The following is a 12309-nucleotide window of genomic DNA, read 5'->3' as shown; positions in this document are numbered from 1 at the left end:
AAGCAGGGGGGCAGAAGGAACGGCCTAGCTTCGGAGACATCGGATGTGGTCTGACCAGGCAATGAGGCCTCAGACAACAACAGTAAGAATGCAGTTCCCAGTGACAACTCAAATCTATCAGACAAGTTATTTCATCTCTCTGAGTCTCCATGTCCTTGTCTGAAAGCAGGCATAACTTTTATTCATTCAACAAACATTTGTTGCACTCCTAATCTGCAGACTCTGTAAAAGGCTAAGGCTATAATGATAAAACAGACATAGTCCAATTTTTAATAAAAATACAATCCAGTGGGGGAGACAGACATTAGACAAGTAAGGACACATAAATATACACACATACACACACACGTATATCCATATACACACATTTACATAAATTGTGGCTAAGTGCCATGAGAAAGAATAACACATGGGACTCTTGGTAATTTAGACCAGTGGTTCCCAAATGGGGGTGATTTTGCCCTTCCAGGGGACGTTTGGCAATTTCTGGAGACATTCCTAGTTGTCAACTGGGTGTGGAGCTACAGACATCTAGTGGGTAGAGGCTCAGAATGCTGCTAAACATCCGACAATGCACACGGCAGTCCCCTATAAAAAGAATTATTGGCCCCAAATGTCGGTAGTGCTGAGGCTGAGACACTCAGATGGAGACGGAGGTCAGCCAAGTTCTCCCTGGGCGGTTCTCAGTCGGGGTGACAGTATCTACCTTGCAGGGTTGCTTGGAGCACTGGAGATGATGGATCTGCAAAGCCCAGAGGACAGCCTGGTACACCGGGGGCCCTAAGACAGGGCATGTGTACCATGGCTAACACCAGGCTCTGGAGTCAGACTTCCTGGATTGCGGATCCTGCCTCCTACTTAACTGAATGACCTTGAGTAAGTCCTTCAACATCTCGACCTCTGTTTCCTTGTACGTCCAGTGGTGCCAATACACCTAGCTCTACCTCCCAGGACTACCGTGAAGATCATATGAGATAACAGAAGTTAAAATGCTGTACTGACCTATGGTTATTGTTCAACACACAATTGTTATTCTTACTCAACATATCATAGTTATACTTATCAGTAACCCAAAGGCTACTTCTAGGATCACATTCAGGATAAAACGTCAGGGCTGCGGGGGGAGACAACACAGGCGGAAACTGCTCTGAGAGTCCCCTCCCAGTGCCACCTGCTCTTTGGGAGGCTCTCTTTTGGCATGTTCCCGCTCCTCTTTGGGTGTTCGCTTGCTCATCTGTTAATAAGTATAATCCCTACCCCCAAAGAGTGATCATGAAGATCTATAGCTTGTGAGGGGATTAAGAAGCAGCTGTCTCTGGCCCAGAAGGGCATGGACTCACCCCACTCTTGTTCTTGCTGCCCACGGAGAGCCCCAGGGCTGGGCCCCCTGCCAGGGATCTCTGCAAGCGCTCCTTCACAGCCACCAGTCGCAGCTCCAGGTCGATCCGGCGCTCCTCCTTTGCCCGACACTGAGCTTCCAGGGCAGCCACGGCCTCCTCCAGAACCTTTAACTTTGCTCCTGTGTGTCCAGAGACATGTGTGAGAAACAGCCGAGCCTGGCCTGAAGCCTCAGGGAATTCGGCAGGACCTCAGGTTCTAGTCTGTCCCTCCCAGAGGGTTTTTCCAGCCCTTAGTTCCTACTCAGAGATGGACTCTGGGCCTGGGGTTCCAGCTCCATGCTGGGTTGTATAGTTTTTTACCTGCTCTGTACCTATTGCCCCACCTTCTGGATATAGAACCTTGATTTTCCCCTGGGAAACCACATTCTCCTACCATTCCCTCTAGTTTGGATGGAGCTGACCTCACTTTTAGTTCAAGGGGTTGGCATATAACTTGGACCTGGTCCATAACCTATCTCCATCTTCTGGTCACAGTGGTTGGTTTAGAGATCAAAGTTGGTCCAATCAGAGTGAATCCTGAGGCTTTTGTGGGGTCCATTGGGAAGAGAAGTTTTCTCTCCTGGGGCAGCTGAGAGGATTGGCTGAGGGCTAGAGCTGTGTAGCCATTATGCCACCACGAGGGGCACAGAATGAAGCCAACGGAGGAAGGCAGAAGCCAGAATTAGAGAAATATACTTTCTGGTGATACATTTAAATCCCTGGAACTTGCTATATCTGATTGCTCAGTTTTCCAATTAAATTTTTTTCTTTCTTTTTCTTTTTTTAAAATAAGGTCTAAGCCCAATAGAGGGTTTGAACTCATGACCCTGAGGTCAAGAGTTGTATGCTCTACCAACTGAGCAAGCCAGGTATCCCTACATTTTTCTTAATGCTTTTTTTTGGAATTTCATTTTTTTTTTAAAGATTTATTTATTTGAGAGAGAGAGAGCACAGGGGAAGGGGCAAAGGGAGAGGGAGAGAAGCAGACTCCCCACTGTGCACGAAGCCCAGTGCTAGGCTGGGCTCTGGGCTCAATCTCATGCTCTTGAAATCAGGACCTGGCTGAAATCAAGAGTACAACACTCAACTGGCTGAGCCACCCAGGTGTCCGTCTTTTCATTTCTAAGCCAGTTTCACTTTGGTTTCTCTTAATTGTAACTGAGTTATAATCCCCTACTGGGATTTTCTGCTTTTTAATCTAAACTAACAAACCTGTATTAGTATCTTCTCATGCCAAGAGTTGTGTTAGGTCTTACCAGGTTTAAAAGTTAGTTTCATTCATTCATTCACTCATTCATTCTATTCAGTAAATACTTATTGGGTGCTTAGTGCTTACTTTGTACCAGGTGCTGTTACAAAACAGGCCAAGACACTAAATTCATATCTTTCGGTGGTTACCCTGAATGTAAATGGGCTAAATGCCCCAATCAAAAGACATAGGGTATCAGATTGGATAAAAAAACAAGACCCATTGATATGCTGTCTGTAAGAGACTCATTTTAGACCCAAAGACACCTCCAGATTTAAAGTGAGGGGGTGGAAAACCATTTACCATGTTAATGGACATCAAAAGAAAGCTGGGGTGGCAATCCTTATATCAGACAAATTAGATTTTAAACCAAAGACTATAATAAGAGATGAGGAAGGACACTATATCATACTTAAAGGGTCTATCCAACAAGAAGATCTAATAATTTTAAATATTTATGCCCCTAACGTGGGAGCAGCCAATTATATAAGCCAATTAATAACAAAATCAAAGAAACACATTGACAATAATACAATAATAGTAGGGGACTTTAACACCCCCCTCACTGAAATGGACAGATCATCTAAGCAAAAGATCAACAAGGAAATAAAGGCTTTAAATGACACACTGGACCAAATGGACTTCACAGATATATTCAGAACATTCCATCCCAAAGCAACAGAATACACATTCTTCTCTAGTGCACATGGAACATTCTCCAGAATAGATCACAGCCTGGGTCACAAATCAGGTCTCAATGGGTACCAAAAGATTGGGATCATTTCCTGCCTATTTTCAGACCACAATGCTTTGAAACTAGAACTCAATCACAAGAGGAAAGTCGGAAAGAACTCAAATACATGGAGGCTAAAGAGCATCCTACTAAAGAATGAATAGGTCAACCAGGAAATTAAAGAAGAATTAAAAAAATTCATGGAAACAAATGAAAATGAAAACACAACTGTTCAAAATCTTTGGGAGGCAGCAAAGGCAGTCCTAAGAGGAAAGTATATAGCAATACAAGCCTTTCTCAAGAAACAAGAAAGGTCTCAAATACACAACCTAACCCTACACCTAAAGGAGCTGGAGAAAGACAAGCAAATAAAGCCTAAACCCAGCAGGAAAAGAGAAATAATAAAGATCAGAGCAGAAATCAATGAAATAGAAACCAAAAGAACAGTAGAACAGATCAATGAAACTAGGAGCTGGTTCTTTGAAAGAATTAACAAGATTGATAAACACCTGGCCAGACTTATCAAAAAGAAAAGAGAAATGACCCAAATAAATAAAATCATAAATGAAATAGGAGAGATAACAACCAACACCAAAGAAATATAAACAATTTTAAGAACATATAATGAGCAACTATATGCTAGCAAATTAGACAATCTGGAAGAAATGGATGCATTCGTAGAGATGTAAAAACTACCAAAACTGAACCAGGAAGAAATGGAAAACCTAAATAGACCCATAACCAGTAAGGAAATTGAAGCAGTAATCAAAAATCTCCCAACAAACAAGAGCCCAGGGCCAGATGGTTTTCCAGGGGAATTCTACCAAACATTTAAAGAATAATTTAATACCTATTCTTCTGAAATTGTTCCAAAAAATAGAAATGGAAGGAAAACTTCCAAACTCATTTTATGAGGCCAGCATTACACCTTGATCCCAAAACCAGACAAGGACCCCATCGAAAAGGAGAATTACAGACCAATATCCCTGATGAACATGGATGCAAAAATTCTCACCAAAATACTAGCCAGTAGGATCCAACAGTACATTAAAAGGATTATTCACCACGACCAAGTGGGATTTATTCCTGGGCTGCAAGTTTGGTTCAACATCCACAAATCAATCGATGTGATACACTACATTAATAAAAGAAAGAACAAGAACCATATGATATTCTCAGTAGATGCAGAAAAAGCATTTGACAAAGTACAGCATCCTTTCTTGATTAAAACTCTTCAGAGTGTAGGGATTGAGGGTACATACCTCAGTATCATAAAAGCTATCTATGAAAAACCTACAGCGAATATCATTCTCAATGGGGAAAAACTGAGAGCTTTCCCCCTGAGGTCAGGAACACGGCAGGGATGTCCACTATCACCACTGCTATTCAACATAGTACTAGAAGTCCTAGCCTCAGCAATCAGACAACAAAAATAAATAAAAGGCATCCTAATCGGCAAAGAAGAAGTCAAACTCTCACTCTTTGCAGATGATATGATACTTTATGTGGAAAACCCAAAAGACTACACCCCAAAACTGCTAGAACTCATACAGGAATTCAGTAAAGTCACAGGATATAAAATCAATGCACAGAAATCAGTGGCATTTCTATACACCAACAACAAGACAGAAGAAAGAGAAATTAAGGAGTCGATCCCATTTACAATTGCACCCAAAACCATAAGATACCTAGGAATAAATCTAACCAAAGAGGCACAGAATCTGTACTCAGAAAACTATAGAATATTCATGAAGGAAATTCAGGAAGACACAAAGAAAAAGAAAAACATTCCATGCTCATGGATTGGAAGAACAAATATTGTGAAGATGTCAATGCTACCTAGAGCAATCTACACATTTAATGCAATCCCTATCAAAATACCATCAACTTTTTTCAAAGAAATGAAACAAATAATCCTAAAATTTGTATGGAACCAGAAAAGACCCCGAATAGCCAGAGGAATGTTGCAAAAGAACAGCAAAGCTGATGGCATCACACTTCCGGACTTCAAGCTCTATTACGAAGCTGCAGTCATCAAGACAGTATGGTACTGGCACAAAAACAGACACATAGATCAATGGAACAGAAGAGAGAGCCCAGAAATGGACCCCAACTCTATGGTCAACTAATCTTCGACAAAGCAGTAAAGAATGTCCAATGGAGAAAAGACAGTCTCTTCAACAAATGGTGTTGGGAAAATTGGACAGCCACATGCAGAAGAATGAAACTGGACCATTTCCTTACACCACACACAAAAACAGACTCAAAATGGATGAAAGGCCTAAATATGAGACAGGGGTCCATCAAAATTCTTGAGGAGAACACAGGCAGCAACCTCTTCGACCTCAGCTGCAGCAACTTCTTCCTAGAAACGTCGCCAAAGGCAAGGGAAGCAAGGGCAAAAATGAACTTTTGGGACTTCATCAAGATAAAAAGCTTTTGCACAGCAAAGGAAACAGTCAACAAAACCAAAAGACAACCGAGAGAATGGGAGAAGATATTTGCAAATGACATATCAGATAAAAGGCTAGTATCCAAAATCTATAAAGAACTTACCAAACTCAACACCCAAAGAACAACTAATCCAATCAAGAAATGGGCAGAAGACATGAACAGACATTCTGCAAAGAAGACATCCAAATGGCCCACAGACACATGAAAAAGGGCTCAGCATTGCTCAGCATCAGGGAAATCCAATCAAAACCTCAATGAGATGCCACTTCACACCAGTCAGAATGGCTAAAATTAACAAGTCAGGAAACGACAGATGTTGGCGAAGATGCAGAGAAAGGGGAACCCTCCTACACTGTTGGTGGGAATGCAAGCTGGTGCAGCCACTCTGGAAAACAGTATGGAGTTTCCTCAAAAAGTTGAAAATAGAGCTACCCTACGACCCAGCAATTGGACTACTGGGTATTTACCCCAAAGATACAAATGTAGTGATCCGAAGGGGTACGTGCACCCCAATGTTTATAGCAGCAATGTCCACAAGAGCCAAACTACGTAAAGAGCTTAGATGTCCATCGACAGATGAATGGATAAAGGAGATGTGGTGTATATATACACAACAGAATATTAGACAGCCATAAAAAAATGAAATCTTGCCATTTGCAATGGTGTGGATGGAACTAGAGGGTATTATGCTAAGCGAAATAAGTCAATCAGAGAAAGACAATTATCATATGATCTCACTGATATGTGGAATTTGAGAAACAAGACAGAGGATCACAGGGGAAGGGAGGGAAAAATGGAACAAGATGAAACCAGAGAGGGAGAGAAACCATAAGAGACTCTTAATTTCAGGAAACAAACTGAGGGTTGCTGGAGAGAAAGGGGGTGGGAGGGATGGGGTGGCTGGGTGATGGATATTGGGGAGGGTATGTGCTATGGTGAGCGCTGTGAATTGTGTAAGACTGATGAATCACAGACCTGTACCTCTGAAACAAATAATACATTATATATTATTAAAAACAACAACAACAACAAAAAAAACAGGCCAAGATCCTTGCCCTTATGGAGCTCATATGTGTGTGTGTGTGCGTGTGTGTGTATGTGTGTGTATGAGAGAGAGAAAAAACGATAAATAAAAATGATAAACATAATAAATAATCCAGTGTTACAAAGTGATGTGCTACAGAAAAAAATTGAGCAGGATAAGGAGGATAGTCAGCCTGTTCCAAACCCTGTTTTGACTCTTAGAAAGTTCTGTGTATTGAGGCCAAACTGCCTTCTTTTTTTTTTCTCTTAATGCTTCCCTCCCACAGATTCTGGTTCTTGGCTACACAGAAAAAGCCTTACCCTTTAAGGTAGAAGTTCTCTGTTAGGTGTATGGATTCCCAGGCGATCTATGGCTGAGCTCTGGGGCACATGAGCTCTTGGTTACTGAAACTGTCTGTGACATTGCAAACTGCGGGTTTTTTTTCACCTTGGGAAAAGGGTCCATAGGTTCCATCGGACTCTCACCGGGCTGTGTGACCTTGGATGTATTTTATAAAGGACAAGGCTTCTGTTCCCTCAAACCTGTGTGCAAACTTCACGCTGAAAGTATGCCAAACTACAGCTATAGAGAGAATTCAAAGGAAAGAGCAGAAGGTGGGGTGCAGAGGAGCCCAGAGCAGGCTGGGCCTGCAAGGAGTCATGGCCCTGGATTTTGGGAGAGGATCCTGGGACTGTGTCTGTCCATCATTCCCCAGCACGGGGACCAGTGTCTCACACGGTTGGGTGCTCAGCCCTTCCGTGAATGAGTGACTTACTGGGAGGTTCAAAATGATATCTCTTATTTCCTTGATTCTAAGGCACACTCATTTTAACATTTCTAAAATCAGATTGAATTTTACTACATTAAGTGTACACTTTTTTGTGATGCCTTTTTATCCCCTTACCCAAAAGCAGTTATTAGATTGAGGGCACTTTCATTAGTCAGGAAGGATGATGATGATGATGTTGAGGAACAGGAGAAGGAGGAGAAGGAGGAGAAGGAGGAGGAAGAAGGGGAGGAGAAGTGCACTGTCCTGGATAACCAGCTGACCTCTGCCACGGGAGGTGTCAGAGCTGAGCCCGGTCCCCGCTTGAGTGCCCAGGACATGCCCACGTAGGTACCTGGGTTGTTGCGAATGGCTTCCTTCAGCTCCCTCTTCTCCTGCCTCAGTGCCATCAGCTCCGTCCGGATTGTCTCCTTCTCTTTTTCCAGCTTCTCTTTTTCTACCAGGTACCTCCGGGCATCTTCCTCAGCTCGGTTCTTGCCGTACTTGTATTGATTGGCACCTGCAGAAGTAGAAGGCAGGCAAAGGCCCCCATTTCTGATCTCTGGTAAGGGTACTTGGAGGGGCCTTAGCGTCTTTCTCAGCCTCAACTTCTCCATCTATAAAATGGGAATACTTAGATCTATATCCTTAGTGTGTGAAACCTCCAAGGAAACAGGAGCAAAAGGGAGGCAGCAGAGCACAGGGACTAGGAACAAGGGCTTTGGAATGAGGCAGACCAAGGTTTGTGTTCTCTTTCCCCCTTTACTAGTTGTGTGACATCAGGCAACAGTGAACTGCGCTGTTTCTGTGCCTTTCCCCCAGGTCTTGGTTTCCTCATTTGTAAATGTGGGACCATTGATCAAACTTACCTCTTAGCATAGTGGTAAGTTTTTAAAAATTTTTTTAAAGATTTTATCCATTTATCCGAGAGAAAGAGCACAGAGGGAGAGTGAGAGGGAGAAGTAGACTCCCTGCTGAGCAGGGAGCCCGATGCGGGACTTAGTCCCAGGATCCTGGGATCATGACCTGAGCTGAAGGCAGCCGTTGTAACCGACTGAGCCACCCAGGTGCCCCAGCATTGTGGTAAGTTTGAAATGAAAGAATTGATGAAAAATACTTGATACGGTATCTGGTGGAAGTGCTTAGTAAATGTCAGATAATGATATGAAACAAATTTTGTGATGTATAACACACCTTAGTTTTAAAAGGGCATTTTACAGTCAACTCTCAGGTATATATAAGACAAGGAGACAGGGACATACAACTCAGAGCTGCAGAGAATCAAGACCTTGGGTCAGGTATTGCCTGCTTTATTCCTGGAAAATGGGTTGGAGGAGAGAAGGGCCCAGAAGTCTGTTGCAGGTTCTACATTATGGTGGACAATTACAAATAATTATGGCAAAAATTTATCAAGCATTTACTATAAGCTAGGCCATTTATATTCATTTCCACTTAATCTTCATAAAACTTACTAATATTAGCTCTGAGGCACAGAGAGCTCGGGTCTCACTGCTAATGATGGCAGAGCCCAGGTTGAGCCCATATGTGTCTAACTCTGGGCTCTGTGCCATGCATTATGGCCCTAGCTGGGGCAATGCCATGGTCCAACGTTTCAGGGAAGTTTTTATTTATTTATTTTTTTCAGACAGTCACTCATAGCCCTTTTAAGCTGGTGGGGTGTGGCGTTTGGAATGATTCCCTTGGTTTACCCCCATTTATGGGGTCTTGTCTCTCTAATTCTCATAGGGATGGCAGTGGCCACCCAGTGATGCATGCAAAAATCAATTCCTGTCCCAACTACCCTGCAGTTCAAGCCTGATCATAATAAATAAAGCATGGAGGGCAGAGAAGGGGCCCCATACTTCCCCCAACTGCCCAGATACACAGTAGCATCCCAGGGCAGTTTTCTCCCAGAAGTTTCGATTTTATAGACTGGTAAGCTAAAAATAAATGGGTAGACCAGCAAAGTGTTGTCAGTGTTATATTTATCAGATAAGGACCTTAAAACCCCCAACCACCATCTATGATTCCCAGTATTTTATATCTCTTTTATACATCACTCAATATAATATTTGATTTGAAGAAAGAATCTATTGTGTTATCTTTGTTGTTGTTGTTTGAATGCTTTATGGTTTCTTTAATCTTACATGTTTATTTCAGTTCACTTTTCCATTTAATTTTTTAATTTTAATTTTTGGAGAGAGAGTGAGCGAGCACGAGCATGAGTTGGGGGTGCAGAGAGGGAGAAAGAATCATAAGCAGACCCCATGCTCAGCGCAGAGCTCAATGTGGGGCTTGATTTCAGACCCTGAGATCGCAACCTGAGCCAAAATCAAGAGTCAGATGCTTAACCGACTGAGCCACCCAGGCACCCCTACTTTTCCATTTGAAAATGGGCATTCCATAAAGGCCTGTATTTCCGGTGGTGCCGATGAGAGCAGAGTGTAAGGAATGTGACACAACCACCCTCTGACTGTGCAGGGGGCACACTCAGGCCCAGAGAAGGGAAGGGACTTTTCCAAAGTTACGTAGTAATTTAGTGATCAAGTGGGAAAAGGAATACAGGTCTCCTGACCCCCAGAAGAGATTATCTACATTAATGAAGTGGAGATCTAATAAAGAAAAGTACTTTAAAAGATAAATCTTCAAAAAGCAAGGAATAGAACTTGACTTTGTTTGTACAGTTCTTCGTTGAAGAACTGTAAAGCAAAAACTAAAAGGCTCTTGGAATATGCTGTCCTACAGGAAGCCAGCCGGCTCGTGAATCACGTGTAGGAGCAGAGACTAGTGTCGGAAATCAAACAGAATTGACCAGAGTCTGGCATGCTTAGCCTTTATTGCGTAGTGTGGCAATCAGGCAAAATTCACTCAGCTCCTATATGGGGTGCTAGGGAGAGCGCGGGCTGGGACACAGAGGTGAGCCATGCCCTTCACGGCAGCTGCCTTGAGGGTATTTGGAGGGGTTCGTTTCTCCACTTGCTCCCCCAGATCAGAATTTATTAATGTTTTTAGCCTTTGGAACAGACAGAAGTTGAGGGTGAATTTTTTATGTGTATATATGTGTATCCATATATATGCAACATCGCAGCATAAAAACGTATTTGGCCTTCGTGTTAAAATTTTTGAAAAGTAGTTGCTAGTATTAAGAAGTCAGTAGATTTCCTATAAAGGCTAGATTTCTGGTCTCGAATAATCTGCGAACCTGGGCTGCCAGGTTCCATGGGAGCCACTGGCTGAAGCTGAGTAGTAGCCGCCTCTCTAGGTGGAGGCTGAGCACTCCAGGTTCCCACAGTCTTCCCCCCACCCCATTCCCTGTTGTTCCCCCTCGGAGGCCACAGCCTAGCTGCCCTTTAGCTCTTGGCTTGTGCTGTCATTTTTCTTACGGTAGAGTATTTTCTTACATCTTGCTTCACTCCTTAATTTACTTGCCCACTGCCTGGAGGAATCTGATTTGAGATCCCCAACCCCGTGGATTGTTTCTTTCCCTTCCTCGGTCCCACCCAGAACTCACTGGAGGCATGGCGCTTGACTTTGACCTGCGGATCCACTCGATGGGACTTCTCACTGCAGGAGGAGGCATGGCGTTTCACCTGGGCCCCCGCGGGACGCTCGGGCTCCTCGTCCTGCGGGAGATGGAGAAAGGAGGTGAAGGGCAGGTAGGCTCAGAGCCCTCCAGGCAGGGTTGTATTCTGCTCCAAGTGTGGTGGGTGAGCATTGCAGGACCTCTGAGATTGTGGCCTTACGTTTTTAGACTGGGGCTGCACTCAACACTTTATAGACTACTTCTACTAGCGTGTATCATTTGATCCTCATACCTTCCTGTTGGGGGCTGCAGAAGGCATCCCTAAACTGGAATATCTGCTGAGAGGAAAATTTGGAAGTCTCAGAGGGCTGTGGGTGACCATATTTGATTTATCATAGCTATTTCTGTCTTCACATCATTTGGAAGTGTCCTTCAAATTTTCTAAAATTGCTAAATGTAGAGTTCCCAGTTAAGATAAAAAGTCGTGGATGACATCAGCCAATGGTGGAAGTTCATAACTTAATAAACTGGCTCTACATTTTGAAAAAAGATTTTATTTATTTATTTGAGAGAGAGAGGGGAGAGTGTGCGAGCAGGGGGAGAGGCAGAGGGAGAGGCAGAGGGAGAGGGAGAGGGAGAAGCAGGCTCCCCGCTGAGCAAGGAGCCAGACATTCCAGTGCGACCCCAGGACCCTGAGATCATGATGTGAGCTGAAGGCAGACGCTTAACTGACTGAGCCACCCAGGCGCCGCTAAACTGGCTATACATTTGTGCATGAAGAGTATTAAGAACACCCAGAATCCAGTCAGAGCTCAGGGAACCAGGAATGGAATATGATAATAATGTAATATAATAATGATATTGATAACAATAGTACTATTTACTCCATGTGAGAGCTTCTGATGTCTACGTGCTGCTAAGCTCTTTCCATACAGTATTTCATTTAGTTCTTGCAGTGATCCAATCGGGTAGGTTTTATAGTATTCGTCTGGAGCCGGGAAATGAGGACCAGAGAAGTGAAGCCCAAGGTAACCCAGATTCAGCCCTGAATTCAAAGTTCATGCCGTTAGGTACTAAGCTATCTGGCTACTAATCACTGCAACTGAGAAAGATCTCAAGCTGCATCCACTGGTTCATCTGAATCTGAAGAAAGACCATATAAGCAGAAGAAGGATGGAGAA

General features: G+C 43.3%; 1 protein-coding gene across 2 annotated transcripts in view; it reads right to left on the bottom strand.

Annotated features, from left to right (window-relative positions):
* LOC118006678 (actin filament-associated protein 1-like 1) overlaps positions 1 to 12309 on the bottom strand; it is a 63942-nt gene that overhangs the window by 5118 nt on the left and 46515 nt on the right. For both annotated transcript variants that reach the window (XM_034999431.1, XM_034999432.1), the window contains exons 15-17: positions 11117 to 11228; positions 7961 to 8125; positions 1341 to 1519 (exon numbers count right to left, since the gene is read on the bottom strand). In XM_034999431.1, the coding sequence (XP_034855322.1) occupies positions 1341 to 1519; positions 7961 to 8125; positions 11117 to 11228 (456 nt within the window). The remainder of the gene's footprint in view (positions 1 to 1340; positions 1520 to 7960; positions 8126 to 11116; positions 11229 to 12309) is intronic.

The sequence above is a fragment of the Mirounga leonina genome, unplaced genomic scaffold, assembly GCF_011800145.1.
Source record: "Mirounga leonina isolate KUSES-001 unplaced genomic scaffold, KU_Mleo_1.0 Mir_98, whole genome shotgun sequence".
In the NCBI taxonomy this organism is placed as follows: Eukaryota; Metazoa; Chordata; class Mammalia; order Carnivora; family Phocidae; genus Mirounga; species Mirounga leonina.
Note: the sequence above shows the minus strand (reverse complement) of the source record. Positions and strands in the feature narration are given on the sequence as shown.